This window comes from Paramisgurnus dabryanus, chromosome 15 (genome assembly GCF_030506205.2).
Source record: "Paramisgurnus dabryanus chromosome 15, PD_genome_1.1, whole genome shotgun sequence".
Classification (NCBI taxonomy): Eukaryota; Metazoa; Chordata; class Actinopteri; order Cypriniformes; family Cobitidae; genus Paramisgurnus; species Paramisgurnus dabryanus.
This window is the reverse complement of record NC_133351.1, coordinates 31,789,906-31,808,099: the sequence shown is the minus strand read 5'-3', so window position 1 is coordinate 31,808,099 and position 18,194 is coordinate 31,789,906. Positions and strand designations below refer to the sequence as shown.

Below are 18,194 nucleotides of genomic sequence, written 5' to 3'. Positions count from 1 at the left end.
TTTAGTTACTCTTTAATACTCCAAACCAGTCACCTCTTCTTTTGCGCGAAAGAGAAACACGCTATCTGAGGTCACATACAGGGCATGAGACTACATTGGGCATGCCATGAACCGTTGAACCGTGCGGCACACACGCGCTCCGAACCGAGACAAGCGAACCGAACGGTTCAGATTTTTTTCATGGACCGTGCCACCCCTATTACTAGTATAACTCCTCTTGTAACAGTCTTTAAATAGGGAAAACACGAAGTGTTTGGTGGCTTCCCTGTTTGGTACCATAGGAATGAATAGGTCTAGGCTAAATGCTAACACATTCATGACGCGCTGTACAGTGCACACATTGAAAAAAGATAGATATGTATTAATTCGTCTAAGTTGAGGTAATAACATAGTTTAATATGGCAAAAGGGTAGACTATTACTTTAAGTGCGATAATTGGGCCTAGCTAGCAGGTTGCTCAAACAACAAAAATCACCTGCTAACTTACTTTAAATTTGCAAGAATTGTACACGCTATTCTCTGAGATGTTTTATCAACTGGCTATTAGTTATCCTTACAGATAGTGACGGACCACATCTTTCTCTCATTTGGCTGGGTGGTGCACGTGCCCGCTCGCGGTGTGAAGCCCGTCCGCGCTATTCTCCAAGATGCACTTGACGGCCTTTTGTGCAGATTTTTTTTTTTGATGACCTAGTTAAGGCGGTAGGGTGTGGAAGCGGGCATGAGCCAGGGTTTATAAAAAATTGTCCATGTGTGCCAAATATCAAGGTCCCTAGAATGCCCCATACATTTGGGAATGAAAAATCCTTAAAATTGTAAGGTGCAGGGATGTGATTTTTCCGGATTAATCCGGAATTCCAGATTTTCCGACCTGAAAATGTGACCTACGTGAATCATGCAGATACGTAAAAAAAAAGGAGGGCGGTATCTCACAGCCGTCACCATGGTAACCCGGGACCGAACCACAATCGGGTCCGGCGCAACAGGGCCACACCGGCGGCACGTCAGATGACAAAGAGATGCATTTTCTTTCCTTTCCAAGTATCAAAAAGGACGTGTTTCCGACCGTTCGCAAATGGCGGATGGCTAAGTATGATTGTATTGGTCAGATCAATCAAGCTCCCTGCGAGGGGTCCTGCAGTGCACCTCAGTCGCCCTCGCGCTACAGTGGTATCGTAAAAAGAACATTTCCAGATCGGATGATCTGGGTATGTATTATTGCTTGTGTCTATCGAAAAAGGAATCACGATCTCGATTCAGATGCTGTATTCACGTATTTACATTAAAACAATCCAGATCTTATGTTGTCAAACTTGCTTACACTTACACAGTGTAAAATCAAACCCTATTCATTCACCAATCAGACCCGATCGTTTCTCTCCTATCTTCTCCTCATTTGCGACATTTGGCTGTCACTCGCGTGACGCGAACAAAGCAGCAATATACACGTCGGTTTACTTAGTGGTTTTGGAGCGGCAATTTTCACAGAAATGAGAGGAAAAACGAGCACCATTGCAGAAAATCCTGGTGGCGACTGAGAGAGAGACGATGCAACAATATTGGTTCCGAAAAAAGGCAAGGAAATAAGTTACCTCTGAACGTTTCTCAATCGGAAGGCTGCAGCCTCCAGAGGTCTCATAGGCTGCATACGTCATCGAGCCTGGTTTAACCTAACTGAGCATTACATTCCAAAGTCATAAACATATTACAACAATTACTATTAACTAAGAATAAAGTAAAATTTATAATTGTTAATATTGTGAATCTTGATGAGTCTTGATGACGTATGCAGCTTAGAAATGCGACCTCCGTAGGCTGCAGACTTAGGATTGAGAAACGGCCTCTGTATCATCGTTTGTTTCAAAGGTTTTGTGTTTTTAAAGTTTGAAGGTTGACCAGTTTAAATTAAAATAAATAGCACCTGTACTTTTTTGTACAATTGCTTTTATTTATTAGTGTCAACCTTCTAGTGTTTATGTTTAACAGCTAACAAAGTTACTCATCTACAGGGGTCTAAAATTAGAAAAAGAGACCTTTAAGACACTTTATTATAACTAAAGGTCCTGTGTAGCACATTTTTACAGATATTTGTATTAAAAAAATACTCTGGTAAAAGTAGAAGTACTGATTTAACTTCTTTACTCAAGTAAAAGTATCAAAGTACAGGCTTGGAAATGTATGTAAAGTATTAAAAGTAAAAGTAGCCATGCGAATGATAACCATTTTTTATACAAAGCTCACGTTACCTGGATCACACAAATGCTAGAGTGCAAGCTGAGAAACCTAAGTGGATATGAAAAAAAAAAATCTTTGTTAGATTTATTCGTTTTTTATAAGCCATTGCCTACATTTTATATGGATGTCTGCAAAATAGGCCTTATTTTGACATGAACATTTGCATGTTTCACATTTAGCTGTTAAAGTTGGGTAAAAATGTAAAACAAAAATAAGTTAAAACATATTTTTTGTCATGATTGTTGTTATAGAGAGAGGCGGTGATGGAGCAGTGGACAAGACACTTGCTTTTGATTCCCACTGTTACACATCCACCAAATAAGTTGTTATGTGTCATACTGTACAAAAAAGTTGCATGTTGCACATCTAGCTGTAAAATAAATTAAAATTTGTTTTTTGTTCAAAGAAGTTGTTATTGGTCCTGCTTTACTATCCTTATAGATCTGCCACCAGTTTGATTGGCGTGTGTGTGGGGGGGTCTCAATATATTTTCCTGCTTTTTTGTCCTTAGCCAATCACATGCCTGAAGGTGACTTCAGTCAAATTTAAAATCTTTCTCAGGTTTAGGTATACATAAATGGCATTGAGACCATATAAAAATATTAATGTTTTTGCGGTGTGTTCTTTCAGGTGTTTTTGTGTGGTGTTGTGTTTACAAGTCACACTCAAATGCAAGAGACTGCAAAGATCAATGCAAGTTCTCAATCACATGAGCCCAGATGTTTGCCCATGCACATCATGAAGCTGCTGTCATCAGAGAAACAGAGACAATGGTGGGACGCCGTCTACAGTCTGATTCACAATAAAGCAGAGTGAGTTTATCACACAGTCATTGTCACGTGACATCACCTACCCCATACGTACCTCCAACAGTATCTTAAATCCAGCTCCGTTTATTCAATCTAGGCCAGGTATGTCAGCTAAACTACGACTGGTTGTTCAGCATGGTCTGAGCACGCTGCGTGCTGGAGAGAAACACGGTCTTCAACCAGCGCTGCTCATACACTGGGCTCAGCATCTAACACACATGGTAAATAAAATAGTTACAACGTTTTTCTTTCTGTTCTGATTTACCCTAACGTTTTGACACACTCAACAAAATCTATTGCTTCTGGTTTAAATTGTTTGGTTTTTATATTAAAAAAAGGTTAATGTATTTATTTACACACTGACCATTTGTCTATTATAATGGGTTGTTGGTTAATAATGTTTGAATTTGGCTACTGTAAAGAAACTTGCATATTACATTTGAATCTGTTTTGTTTGTTTTCTGGTTACTACATAATGTTTTGTGTTAACAGGGTGAAAGGACGAACTCTTACTATGATCAGAAAGAGTATACTGGCCGTAGTGTGCACTACTGGAAAGTTGTGCTTCCCCTGCTTGAGAAAATCAAAAGGAGACGGGGCATCCCGGAGCCTCTGGAGCCCATGTTCCCACACTTCCAAAGTAAAGACATACAGGTGAGTGAGACTATTGAACCTGCATGCAAGTTTGGTTATTCTTTTATTTTAAGGGATGTTTTTGAATACTCCTCCTTCTTCTTCCTTTATTTCTTTACGCCATTCCAGCATCTACGGCTATATTCATGGCGAGAACCAGTTAATCCATACACAAGTTTCAGTCAGACAAGTTGATCCATACGCAGGTTGTGGGAGGGACAATTTGGCATCTTCAATTTGCCTAACTTGCTTGTTTTTTGGGAAAAACCGGAGTAAACCCACCGGGAGAGCATGCAAACTCCACACAGAAAGGCCACCTGTCCTAGGTGTGGCTCGAACTGGAGATTTTTTTAATACTAGTTCAGTGCACTAACAGAGCCATCACAAGGGTGGTGTGAGGTCCTGTGTGAACTTGATGTGTGAACTGCTACATCATGCTCTTTCTCCGTCCATGCCATAAATGAGTCCTTGAATTAACTTATGTTAGTAAAGTGTTTTGCTTTTAAAATTCATGCAAATTTATTTCAAATATAGGCACGCACATCAAAACACAATTTCATTTGTTTGAGTTTGCATGACAAAAATATTGCACTTCTATTTTGTTGTGTTTTAGAGCTGAAACATTTAAAGACGGTCTGAATTTAACACAAACGATTGAGTGGTTACACAAGACCATGCATTATTAAGTTAAATACAAAAAGTCATTAAACAGAAACTGAGTTTAGAGAAATGTAGGCCGTCGTCTGCATTAAAATGTCATTTTAAAGTTTAATTAAAATGATCAACAATAAACAACTCCATAAACTACATTGCTTAGCAACATTTAAAACCTTTCTTTTAAGGCTTTTTAAAGTGTCCACGTGGTGAAGGACCAGAGTGCCTTTATTATTAACAGATGAAATTCTTCATAAAAAAATATTGTAAGTTTATATAATAAATTACTGATAATGCTCTGTCTTAATATGAGGTGTCTACCACTTTTAGCATAGCTTAGCACAATCCATTGAATCTGATTAGACCATTAGCATCGTGCAGAAAAATAACCAAAGAGTTTCTATATTTTTTCTATTTAAAACTTGACTCTTCTTTGCTGCTGTAACATGGCTGCAGGAGGCGCAATGATATTATGCAGCAGCCGAAAATAGTGCCCGTAGTAATTTTCAATGGAAGGGGACTATTTTCGGGCAGTGTGTAATATCTCTACACCTGCTGCAGCCATGTTAGGGGCCATTCACACCAAAAGCGTTTTTGGCAGTTGCAGGCGCCTTTTTTGAATGATATTCTATGGGTAGGGAGCGTTTGCGGGCTGTTTATGGGCGCTGAGCGCCTTACGTTTTTTGCCGCCGGCCGCAGCACGCACCTTTGAAGGAATGCTGAGAGCGGAAAGCGCCCGATGTCATTCGCGTCTTTCCATTGTCCTATCGAATGAGGGGAGAGGCGGGCCTTACGTTGTGGTGAGGAAACTTTACAGTTGGTTTGAAGAACGGGACTCCACTTGCTCACTCTCTCTTGTATGTTTGTGCACCTCTCACCCTCAAACAAGGTCAGAGCAAGCGTCCTCTTTTTAAAGTTTCTGCTAATATGACAGTTAACAGCAAAAGAGTGCTCACACTTCAATATTTGATTGACAAGACAGCTGACTCGGTGGTTGCCTAGCAATATAAAAAGCCGCGTCACACTGCTCTTTTTTTTTATTAAACGTTTCCAAGCATTTAAAGCGCTTTTGGTGTGATTAGCCCCTTACAGCAGCAAAGTCCCTGATTATTACGCTAGTTTGAAAGTATAGTTCCTAGCCTATCTGCCTAAAAATCACAACTTTTAATTTCCCATCAGTCTTCGTATACGATGTAACAACAGAAGAGTCAAGTTTTAAATAGGAAAAATATTAAAACTCTTTGGTAATTTTTTTGCGCGATGTTAATGGTCTAATCGGATTCAACGGATTGTGCTAAGCTATGCTAAAAGTGGTACCGCCAGACCCGGAGATCGGCTGAATGGATTTTGATAAAAATCAAATGTTTAACTTAAGGGGAGCTGTAAGATGAGCATATTTTCAAAAAAAGTGGAGTATCTCTTAAGATCATAATTTTAGGTTATTTTCTGGGGCACGTGTTTTTTGCACGCTCGGCACTGCGTCGAGTGTTGAAAGAGATTCAACTTTGGGTGAAATGCACCGCTCGTCCAATCACAGTGGAGGAGGAGCGGGACAAGTATCAGAACAACCAAGCAGCTCACAGCTCAAGTATCACAGCTACCACAGAAGAAAGCTGGCGCTCAGCTGAAAAAACAGCTGGCAATCGGTGTCCTCCAGGAGTTTTCAGCTGCGTTTATAAGTTTTGGTGTGCACGCCTCCTAAGAATGTAAAGAGACTTTCAAGCTGTATAACAAAAAAATTCTGTTTCCTGTCTTTAACTGATTGTTAATTTTAGAAATTGTATAAATGGGTGATAATAACTATAGCCAGCCTGGTTAAATGATGACTTTTACTTCTAGGTCTCTGATGTCGGTTTATATGAGAAAGAGGCAGCCATCAGTTTTGCCACACTACTTGACATCGAGGACAACACGGATCAGGCCATCTCACAGCTTGAGAAGCTTAACAGCGTCTCATCTAACTGGCATCTGGCTAAGGTAGCAGTGGTTTGATAATAGATATATACCTTTAGGGGATGTTTACACTTGGTATTAAGATGTGTTTTCATCGATCGGATCACAAGTGGACGAGACGAGAGAAACACATTACATTTACACCTGGTCTCTTTTGTTCACATTCGACAGCATCTGTCCTGAATACTGTGAGGGGGTGGTCTGTGAGACGGTGGGCGAGTCTCTGCAGTCATTCAAACGCGAGCGGGAGTAATTATGAGTTTATATGGACACAAACTAATATTATGTTGAAGTCCGATGCTTGTTTAGCAAGTAAACATGCTACACAGTGTTTTGTATGCGTATGTTAGAGCTTTCTCTGAATTTTCAGCGCAATTGATGAAATAGGATCGCGCAACTTTCACACGCTTTCAAAACGACGAAAACGCATGTTAATGCCTTGTGTAAACAGCCTCTTAGATGTAACATTGATTGAAATGGCATATAATACTCAGCATGTGTAAGAAGAAGTTGCTACTCTTGGTTTGTATCTTCAGCATGAACTTTGCATTGCCCTTTACTTCTCAGATATATCAGAGGCTCTCAGATGAGGCTGGAAACGGTGTGGAGGAAACTCAGGATAGGTGCACTAACTTTCTGCGGCAGTTCAGGAAATACTTGAGGAAGATCTGTCAGGCCAATGCAGAGGACACGGAGAAGGTATTGTCAGACTGATTTATTTAAAGGGGGGGTTTAATGGTATTTCAAGCATTCTGACTTATTAACACAGTTATAGAGTTGTTTCCTCATGCTAAACGTAGGCAAAGTGTCAAAAATGCAGTTGGGCGTGTTTCAGAGTATTTCTGTGCCGAATGCACTTCGCCAGGGTTCGTACAAGTTTCGGCTAATTTTTTTCGATTACGGTTCTAACTGACGTTTCAGGGGTTTTCGATACGTATCACTTCTTTATATGGGCTTCCGCCGGAAAACTTCCCCTGGAAAACCCCGCCCAGCCGTCAGTCAGCGGGAGACGCTAGACTAGAGCTTGCTAACAGCTTATCACGCCACTCAGCTTTGTTTAATTTCAAAAGTCAACAATGGCACAACAAGAAGTGTGTTTTTGGATGTAAGGAGAAGACATCCAGCCTTATGGAAACAATGGATATAGTTTATTATCCGGATTAGCAGCGGAGTTTTGCGTGTGTGTGTTTGATGCGGTGGATTTTCATGACGAGTTACACGCGGTAAGTAAGACTTCTGTCTTATGTTGGAAATAGGCGCGTGTATATTATATAAATGACACGAACATGTAGTGAATCATAAGTTAAAACAGTGTTGTATAGTGTTGCATGACTCGTACTCGCTCCTCCCGTGTTATAACTCCTCCTTCTTCATTTTTTCGTACGTTATCGGAAAGATTCGGTAAAGCTAATCTTTCTTTTATAAATCTGATTAAACTAAAGACTCTTCAGAGATATAAAGGATGTCATACTACTCCATAGGTACTCCAGATTAATATTAGAAATGCAGAAACAGCGTGTGTTACGTGAGCTTTAAAGATGCCTTTAGAATTTAGATGCTTTTAAAATATTAACTTGATATGTCTTGATTTACAAAAGGTTCTGACATCTCTGTGTGCATGTAGCTGTCATGGATTATTTTAATATAACGCTAGATGTGAACCCACAAATTCAAAACTTACATGCTTTTGCTATTTATTGTTTCATTCATTTTGTTTCTAAGTTACCCGTGTCTATGGAGGAGGTGATGGATTTGTTGAATGAAGTCAACCAGGAGCTCGTGGATGATGAAGAGACGGATGAAGATAAATATAATCATCCACTGACATCCAGCCCCAGTCAGCTCCCAGAAGCACATGTGAAGTTCTCCACACCGTCCCCAACCAAAAGCACCATGTCACCTTCCAAAAGACCAGTGGTAAGTCAGAGCATTTTTGATGTTGCCGCAGATACCTGTAGTTTCTCTTCGCATCACTTATGGTTATTGTCTCTTTCCTAAAAGTTTTCACCCAAAACTCCACCTCACTGGGTTGAGGATCAGAAGTCAGCCTTACAGATGTTGTGTCAGCAGGTCGAAGCCTTGAAGGTGAGTCGCTTACCAACACAAATTCATTAGTAGGCCTACAACATAATAGTGACATTTTTAAAGTGACCGATGCCTGTGTTTATCAAAAAAATATAAAAAGATTTACCTACTTAAAGCACTGTTTGTATTAGTATGATGACGTATTTCTTTGTTCTCATTTTCTCTGTTCTTATTTTTTTCAATGACTGTTTACCTGATTATATAATTACTTGAGAACTTGCTATTAAAGGACAAGTTTGGTATTTTAGACTTAAAGCCCTGTTTTCAGATTGTTTATGGTGAAATAGAATGGTTTTGACTGAAATTTCGACATTTGCGGGTGCCCTGAGAATTTTCGCGTGTTTGTGTTTCAGCTCAGACCTCTACAATGGGTTTAATGGTGCACTGGAACAATCCTTCCTAAAATGCATTAAACTTTCGTTTACAGAGACGTGAAACTCACCGAGTGGTCAGAGGTGTTCACTGATATGCTCACACAAAAAAAACGCAAGCGGAAGAAATGACGCGAGGCGGAGAATGGACGCGCTTAAACTGACGCGCAGTCTGTGGGAGTATAGCTGCTTGTGCTGTTACTGAACATGCTCATTTCAAAGCAATTGATTAAATAAGCTCGCGCAACTTTACACCCTCGCTAAATTAAAGAGGCGGAGAGCAGACGCTTTAGTTTTATAAAAGTTTAAGGTCCCGGCAGAACACTGTGGGTTCGTGTTATAAAAACGTTGTGCAGTACATTAAACATAAGCCTACATCATTATGTTGTCAGCAAGTCAAGCATTGTCGTCTTAACGGTAAGTTTCTAATTAATTTGTGAAGTACATAACTTATTGTAAAGCTAATAAACAATGACTTTATACGTTTCCATTTCAAAATAAGCCCAATATAACATTATTCTTGTCAAAACTGACAATCATTTAAGTTATATGTATTTTGTTTTGTTTGTGTTTTAAAGTTATTTATAATTAGTCAAGTTTACTGTTTTGTGCACTTATATCAGAATCATTTTGGATAATAAAGTTTATTGTTAACTTGTAAAACACACCTGCCTATATAACATATCTTTGTCACGTCATTTTAAGTGTTTGATCACCACATTTGTGAGTGATCATTGCAAAAAAAGTATTTATATAGAGTATATTCTGTTAATGTATATAGTGTATTATATGTACAGTAGCCTGCTGTAGTATAATATACTGTAGTATATGTGTACTGTACTATAATATACACATAAAGAATATCGGCCGATATATCGTTATCTGTGTTTTTTTACTCCCTAATATCTGTATCGGCATCGGCCCCAAAAAATTCATATCGGTCGGGCTCTAATAAAAATTAATAATTGATTATTAAAAAAAGCAGTGCTTTGCGCGCGTCTCTTGCACATGCAGCCTGTCTCTCTATCTTTGTTTCTCTTGCATGCACCTTTCTCTCTCTTTATTAGGTGAGTGTGGATGTGCAGGAGACTGTGTAAATGAAGTTGTATTTTATATTTTTTAACAAGTATTTTTCTATTCCTCTGCAGAATGAAACTCATGACTTGCGTCATAATTCGTCTGATGCTACAGGGACCCCGTATAGGATGTATGGAGATAGTTATGCTGCAGAGGGACTTCAGGAAGCTTTTACAGGAGCACAGACGTTCCATGGTGTTCCCCTTACAGGTCTGTTTTTTAACTTTCCAATCCTTCTGCTGTCTTGAAAGTCAGCACTTTATAAATTTGGTTTTCTAAGTTTAATAGATGTTTAAAAGCATGTACTTCTGTTGCCTATATGTGGCAGTTGCCACTACAGGTCCCTCGGTATACTACAGTCAGACTCCGGCATATAACTCACAGTACCTTCTGCGTCCTGCTACAAATGTTACACCAACAAAGGTAATGGGCTAATTTTCATTTAATGAAATTACACTGTGGGTTCAAACAAGAATCGCATCTCATAGTATTGTACGGTTGTCTTTGCAGGGTCCTGTATATGGGATAAATCGGATTCCTCCACAGCAACATGTGTATACCTACCAACAATCAACACACACACCACCTCTTCAATCGACACCTGCATGCATATATCCTCAAGAGCAGGTGTTTGGGGCTCCTATTCGATTTGAGTCCCCAGCTACGTCCTTACTCTCACCATACAGTGAAGAATATTATGGCCACAATGTTCCTCAGCCTACAGCCAATCCATCGTTGCCTGAGCCTGGATATTTCACCAAGCCATCTGTTGTTACATCTGCCCAGCCAGCGAGAAGTGCTGAAACAAAACCACTAGACCCCAAGATGAGCTTTGGGCAGCAGTTCTCCGGTGACCCTCCAAGAATTCCAAACTTTGGTGGTGTAGCTGCGGCCCCATCGACCTCAGCAAATACTGCATTCAAGTTCAACTCTAACTTCAAGTCTAATGATGGGGATTTTACATTTTCATCTACCCAAATGAAAAACTGTGAAAGTCTGTTGGGACTTCTGACATCAGATATCCCCCCCAGAACTGAAGGACTGTCTGAACCAAAACTTCAGACCCAAGACCAGCCACCAAGCCAGAATGATGTTTTTAATTTTGGGAGTAAAAATGCCACAGGATTTTCATTTACTGATTCTGCTCAGACCAAACCTATTATTTTCGGCCAAACTGATGACACGTTCAAGTTGACAAGCGTAATTAAGCCAATATTTGGAAACGCAGAGACACGGGAAGAAAAAGAAAATGTAGAAAGTGATAACGAGAGAAGCCATGTGGAAGAGGATGAGGACGGACCTCATTTTGAACCAATTGTGCCTCTACCTGATGAGGTTGCTGTGAAAACTGGTGAGGAGGAGGAAGAGGAGATGTTCTGTAATAGAGCAAAACTCTTTCGATTTGACGCCGATACCAAAGAATGGAAAGAGAGGGGCCTTGGCTGCATCAAAATTCTGAAACACAAAACATCTGGGAAGGTTCGTCTGTTGATGAGGAGGGAGCAAGTTCTCAAAATCTGTGCTAATCACTATATCACAACAGATATGGTCTTAAAACCAAATGCTGGATCCGACAAGTCCTGGGTGTGGTATGCCATTGACTATGCAGATGAATCCCCAAAGACTGAGCAGTTGGCCATACGCTTTAAAACTGCAGATGAGGCAAGAATGTTTAAATTAAAATTTGAAGAGGCTCAGAGATTTTTATTAAAGTCCTCACAAAAGCAAAGCCATCAACTTGTACCACATGTGCCAAACAAAGACATGGATATTAAAACCCGGTTTTCCAAAAAAGAGGGTGAATGGGACTGCAGCGTTTGTTGTGTAAGAAATGCACCCACATCTGCATCATGTGTTGCCTGCAACAGTGTAGGTCCCTCTATTTCAAAGGTTAAACCTCAAAAAGACATGGATATTAAAACCCGGTTTTCCAAAAAAGAGGGTGAATGGGACTGCAGCGTTTGTTGTGTAAGAAATGCACCCACATCTGCATCATGTGTTGCCTGCAACAGTGTAGGTCCCTCTATTCCAAAGGATAAACCTCAAAAAGACATGGATATAAAAACCCGGTTTTCCAAAAAAGGGGGTGAATGGGACTGCAGCGTATGTTGTGTAAGAAATGCACCCACATCTGCATCATGTGTTGCTTGCAACAGTGCAGGTCCCTCTATTCCGAAGGATAAACCTCAAAAAGACATAGATATAAAAACCCGTTTTTCCAAAAAAGAGGGCGAATGGGACTGCAGCGTATGTTGTGTAAGAAATGCACCCACATCTGCATCATGTGTTGCCTGCAGCAGTGCAGGTCCCTCCATGCTAAAGGATAAATCTCAGGAGGTTGTAAAAGACTCTGCCCCTGTTGCTTCTTCTGATAAAGTCTCTACTCAATCATTCTCTGGTGATGTTGGATTTGGCTCTAAATTTTCCAAGAAAGATGGTCAGTGGGACTGTGAGGCTTGCTTAGTGAGAAATGATGTCACTGCAACAAAATGCATTTCTTGCAATACCCCCTGTAGCACAGTGGAAAAGTTGTCAAGCAGTTCGGCCTTTTCATTTTCACTTCCAAAGTCTACCGGCGGTTTCAAGTTTGGCACTGGGGAATCTGAGGCAAAACTGTCAGATGGACCGTCACAAAATAAAGCCTCATCTAAACATCTCAAAAATATTGCCGAACAACACAAAGAGAAAGAGAGGGCCCCAGTTTCAGATCAGTTTGGTTTCAGTAAGGATAAAACTGCATCAGAAAGCTTCAAGTTTGACCCTTATGCAACTCGGGTGGAAAAGTTGTCAAACAGTTCGGCCTTTTCATTTTCATTCCCAACATCTGCCGGCGGTTTCAAGTTTGGCACTGGGGAATCGGAGGCAAAACTATCTGATGGACCGTCACAAAATGAATCTGCATCTGAACATCTCCGTAATATTGCCGAACAGCACAAAGAGAAAGAGAGAGCCCTAATTTCAGATCAATTTGGTTTCAGTAAGGATAAAACAGCATCAGAAAGCTTCAAGTTTAAGCCTTCTGCAACTCAGGTGGAAAAGTTGTCAAGCAGTTCGGCCTTTTCATTTTCACTGCCAGCACCTGCCGGGGGTTTCAAGTTTGGCACTGGGGAATCGGAGGCAAAACTGTCCGATGGACCGTCACAAAATGTGATTGCAGGTCCCTCTATTCCAAAGGATAAACCTCAAAAAGACATGGATATAAAAACCCGGTTTTCCAAAAAAGAGGGTGAATGGGACTGCAGCGTATGTTGTGTAAGAAATGCACCCACATCTGCATCATGTGTTGCCTGCAGCAGTGCAGGTCCCTCCATGCTAAAGGATAAATCTCAGGAGGTTGTAAAAGACTCTGCCCCTGTTGCTCCTTCTGATAAAGTCTCTACTCAATCATTCTCTGGTGATGTTGGATTTGGCTCTAAATTTTCCAAGAAAGATGGTCAGTGGGACTGTGAGGCTTGCTTAGTGAGAAATGATGTCACTGCAACGAAATGCGTTTCTTGCAATACCCCCTCCTGTGGCACAGTGGAAAAGTTGTCAAGCAGTTCGGCCTTTTCATTTTCACTGCCAGCGCCTGCCGGCGGTTTCAAGTTTGACACTGGGGAATCAGAGGCAAAACTGTCTGATGGACCGTCACAAAATGAATCTGCATCTGAACTCCTCAGAAATATTGCTGAACAGCACAAAGAGAAAGAGAGAGCCCCAGTTGCAGATCAGTCAGCCGACAGTGGCAGTTATGGTGACAATCCTTTAATCACAGGCACTAACTCTTTCAGTTTTGCAGACTTGGCAAAGTCCTCGCAGGGTAGTTTTCAATTTGGCCTGAAGGACCCCGATTTCAAAGGCTTCTCAGGGGCTGGAGAGCAGCTCTTCACCAAGCAAAGGGCTGACACCTCAGCTGATCAAGATGATGAGGAAATGTACAAAACAGAGGAGAACGATGATATTCAGTTTTATCCAGTTGTTCAGATGCCCGACAAGGTTGAAATTGTTACCGGCGAGGAAGATGAGAAAGTCCTGTATTCACAACGTGTCAAGCTATTTAGATTTGATACAGACACTAGTCAGTGGAAAGAAAGAGGGGTTGGCAACCTTAAATTGCTAAAAAATAATCAAAATGGAAGACTTCGAGTTCTTATGAGGAGAGAGCAAGTGTTGAAGGTATGTGCTAACCACTGGATCACAACCACAATGAACTTGAAGCCCCTCTCTGGGTCAGATCGGGCCTGGATGTGGCTAGCAAGTGACTTTTCTGATGGCGATGCCAAGTTAGAACAACTTGCTGCAAAATTCAAAACCCCAGAGCTTGCAGAAGAATTTAAGGAAAAGTTTGAGGAGTGTCAACGGCTCCTTTTGGATATTCCTCTGCAGACCCCTCATAAGCTTGTGACCTCGGGCAGAACAGCCCATCTTATACAGAAAGCTGAAGAGATGAAAACTGGTCTAAAAGACCTTAAAACCTTCTTGACTTACCAGAACAAGGATGATGAAAGAAATGTTACTAGTAGCGAGACCTCTGAAATTGTGGCGAAACCCGACTCCGAAAGCACTGGACCGACTTTGGAGTGGGATAACTATGATTTGAGGGAGGAAGCCCATGATGAAAGTGTGAACACCTCTCTGTGTTCTACTCCTCTGCGACCCAATCTGGTTCCAAAAAATTTATTCCGTTTTGGTGAATCGTCCGGAGGCTTTAGTTTCAGTTTCCACCCTGTTCTTAGTCCCTCCAAGTCCCCATCTAAGCTGAACCAGAGCCTGGGGTCTGTTGGCACAGATGATGAACAAGAGGCTTCTCAGGAGGAAGAGCGAGACGGGCAGTACTTTGAGCCTGTCGTGCCATTGCCGGATCTTATCAATGTCTCAACAGGGGAGGAGAATGAGGAAGTTGTTTTTAGCCACAGAGCAAAGTTATATCGCTACGATAAAAAACTTGGTCAATGGAAGGAAAGAGGTATAGGAGACCTTAAAATACTACAACATTACGAAACCAAGCGCGTAAGACTCGTCATGAGACGGGACCAGGTTCTCAAACTATGTGCAAACCACTGGATAAGTTCAGATTTGAAACTTGAACCAATGAAAGGATCCGATAAAGCATGGATCTGGAGTGCATTTGATTTTTCTGAAGGCGAGGGTAAGGTTGAACAGTTAGCAGTGCGCTTCAAACTGCAGGAGACTGCCACTGCTTTCAAGGAAATCTTGGAAGAAGCAAAGGATGCCCAGGAGAAACAAAGCCTTCTTGCGCCGTTTTGTTCTAGAGTACCTCCCACCACCAAAGAGACGCTCTGTGGTATGACTGCAGTCGCTGTACTGGAGGAAACCACTAAAGAACGTACTGTACTGTCTGAAGAAAGCAGTCTGAAACACCTGGACAGGTCACCTGGTGCAGAGCACAGTACTCAAAGCATTAAGGCTGTGGTCTCTCCGCCAAAGTTTGTCTTTGGATCAGATTCTGGTCAGAAGATCTTTGGGAGCCCTTCATCATCCAACGAAAAATCTCCAGTTGTACATCACTCAGAAGATGAGCAAGTAACAAGTGCCTCAAGACTAAGGCCCATTGAACAGGCTGTAACTGATCAGCCATCTGTTGTAACTCCATTCAACGTACCAGCAAGAGGTGAGCCTTGTTTTCTTGCCCATATAGTGTATGAGTAAAGCCTCAGTGAATCTTATTTAGGTTCTAGTTATGAAAAAAATCATTATGTCAATTTTTATTTTTACCTGTGTCTGCAATGCGTGCACTCAGCCACCATATAATGGTAAAAATTGCTGATGTCCAAAAAAAATTTGTGCCAATCTTGAATCTGAATTGAACAAACCAATAAAATAATCTGTTAATTTAAAGTTAAAGAACCTATTATTCTTCATTCCATTCAATGCAAGCAAATCTAATTTAATAGATTTTGTTTGATTAGTTATTTAAGCAATGTAAAGTTATAGAAAACTGTTATTACATGCAAAACAGTAGAAAAGTAATAAATTCAGGACTTCAGGGATGTCAGCAGGTGATTGGCTGTCACCTGCCGTACGCTGTTTTGTGCCAGTCCACTATGAGCTACTGAAAACTGTGCAGTTCGTCATCATTTACTGGACAGAGCCGCTGATCATTCACAACTCTATGGGAAGAGCCTGTTATGTTTTGTTGGAGGAATTGAATGTGGCTCAGTTGAGTCGTTTACGTTTTCTGGAATAAGCCCCACCTACAACTTGTGATTAGCATAGAGGCTACGTTTACACATGAGCGGCTGTTTTCATAAAAGGACATTTCAACCTCTCCAGTTTTCAGAAAAGTGTTCATTTACATGTACCCGTGCATATATGCCGTCAAGAGAAGCTCAAGCCCATGTAAGCCAATCACCGGCGGCGCTGGTGGTGACGCGGACTGGTTCTTCATGTAAGAGGGAGGAGTTGTTGCAGTAGGTGTGCGATGACGTCAAAGTACCGCGAGAGCGATTCAAAATGAGACCTTTACGTGTGATTTCTCAACTCGCTTACGCGGTACGTGGACATCATCCGTCTGTTGTTTCTTGCAGCGCCGCATGTAGTCGAACACGCTTAAAATTGCTGACCTCCGAGCACTCGTCTCTGCTCCTTGACATAATGGAGCAGCTGTATTTGCAAATACTAACACACGAAACGAGTTTGCACGAACATAAAGTGATCTTGTGACTGCTACTCTGAATGCTTACATGTAAACATAGGTCTGGGGCATACTGTGACATTGCCTGTTTAAGCATCCATTTGTCTCAGTTTACATGCAACTGTGCAACCGAAGATTTTCAAGATCTCCACTCTGGCCTGAGTTTTATTTAAAAACAATCGGTTTCAGAGGCGAGTTCTTCGTTTGCGTGTAAACGAGGGGCACAAACGAAGGGAAATCTCTCAGTTTTTAAAAATAACCATGTACGTGTAAACAGGGCCTGAGAGAGCAGCATACAGTCCACAGATTAACCGATCTGGGATTCTCCTTTCCTCAGTGAAAAACAAATGAAAGCCCGTTTGAAGTTTCTAAAAAAGCCTGAGAGTCATTCAGCCATGCTTTGTTGTGTTTTGCACTGAGCAGAGGCTTAAATCTTGCCCTGTGCCATAAAGCCCAGATCAGTGTAGGGCTGCAGTGATGGTTTCTTCACACAGGATCTCTGGAGCTCAATCAGAGTGGGCGTCAGTTTCTTGGTTGCCTCTTTTATTAAAGACTCAAGTATGCTTTGTTTCTTTGTAAACGCACAGTCAAACACACAGCCTTGCAAAGTATACTTCATTTGACTAGTAGGGGTACACACATGGGCTTTCAACTAGGGCTGGGCAAAAAATTTTTTTTTGATTAATCGTGTTTTTTTTACGTGGTAGATCTCAAAGGCCACGAATCGATTTTATTTTTTCATATTTATTTCGGCAAACATTGAACGTAAGATTAACGTTAATCTACTAGTCTTCTCCACTAGATTTCACCCTCTTTTCGCAATGTTTTCAAGGATCGAGAGGCGAGCCTGTCATTCATTCATTCATTCATTCAGTGCTTAATATAGCAGTTTCAGGTGCTTCACACCTTCACATAAAAAGTCAGAGGTATGGGAGCATTTTAGATTTTGCAAGCAAGACGACGACGATAGTGTTTTGGCTTTTAATTTCTTTTTATTAATTACCCACTTGTATACTTCTGTTCGGTTCTTTTTAATAAATATAGTATTTGTATTAAATCTTTATTCATGGAGTTGAATCGATAACAGAGTATAAAAATTAGTCCGAGAACCAGAATCGAATCAAAATCGTATTGATTTAATAGCTTGTGAATCTAAATCGTATCGATCTGGAACATCTTCGAAAGCAATGTATTCGGACGTTAAAGACACAACACTTCTGACTGGTGCACATACACTCATAGAAAAGGTGTTTTTGAGCTGAAACATCACAGACACTTTTGGACACCGGAGACTTTATCTTTTAAAAATCTGCCATAGTATATCTCAGACATTAGGAGTGCTGTAATATCTGACAGTTTTCTCACATTTGTAATCCGTCTGATCCCACAAGTGTCCTTAAACCTTCAGGCCTCATTAATATTTTAACATACAGTAATGTGTATTTAAACGACTCTAAACAAAACATGCTCTTTCCACCTGTTGTGGTAAGTTAGTAATCTCATTGGTATCTTTAACACAAACAATTATCTTTTAGGTTTGGATTTTAGGCTTTTCAAACATAATCCAATGGCATTTTGGACCTGCACATCAGCCACCCAGTTTGATGCTCAAGGTATTTCAGGTCACAGTGACTGGCATGACCCAGGACCTGACGTGATAACCTGAACATTAGTCCAGAGCGCTCAAAATGTTTGCATGAGTGAAACTAGCTAACCTTCTGTTGTTTGTGACTGGAATGTACC

The 18,194-nt window shown here is 40.9% G+C and overlaps 1 protein-coding gene across 7 annotated transcripts in view; it reads left to right on the top strand.

The window, feature by feature from the left end:
* ranbp2 (RAN binding protein 2) overlaps positions 1–18,194 on the top strand; it is a 92,469-nt gene that overhangs the window by 22,404 nt on the left and 51,871 nt on the right. For 3 of the 7 annotated variants that reach the window (XM_065293101.1, XM_065293103.1, XM_065293099.1), the window contains exons 10-20: positions 2,866–3,047; positions 3,142–3,265; positions 3,537–3,698; positions 6,171–6,308; positions 6,852–6,983; positions 8,007–8,201; positions 8,286–8,369; positions 9,889–10,027; positions 10,146–10,240; positions 10,328–15,428; positions 17,987–18,064. In XM_065293101.1, the coding sequence (XP_065149173.1) occupies positions 2,866–3,047; positions 3,142–3,265; positions 3,537–3,698; positions 6,171–6,308; positions 6,852–6,983; positions 8,007–8,201; positions 8,286–8,369; positions 9,889–10,027; positions 10,146–10,240; positions 10,328–15,428; positions 17,987–18,064 (6,430 nt within the window). The remainder of the gene's footprint in view (positions 1–2,865; positions 3,048–3,141; positions 3,266–3,536; positions 3,699–6,170; positions 6,309–6,851; positions 6,984–8,006; positions 8,202–8,285; positions 8,370–9,888; positions 10,028–10,145; positions 10,241–10,327; positions 15,429–17,986; positions 18,065–18,194) is intronic. The other 4 variants (XM_065293104.1, XM_065293102.1, XM_065293106.1 and 1 more) reach the window with 3 other exon arrangements.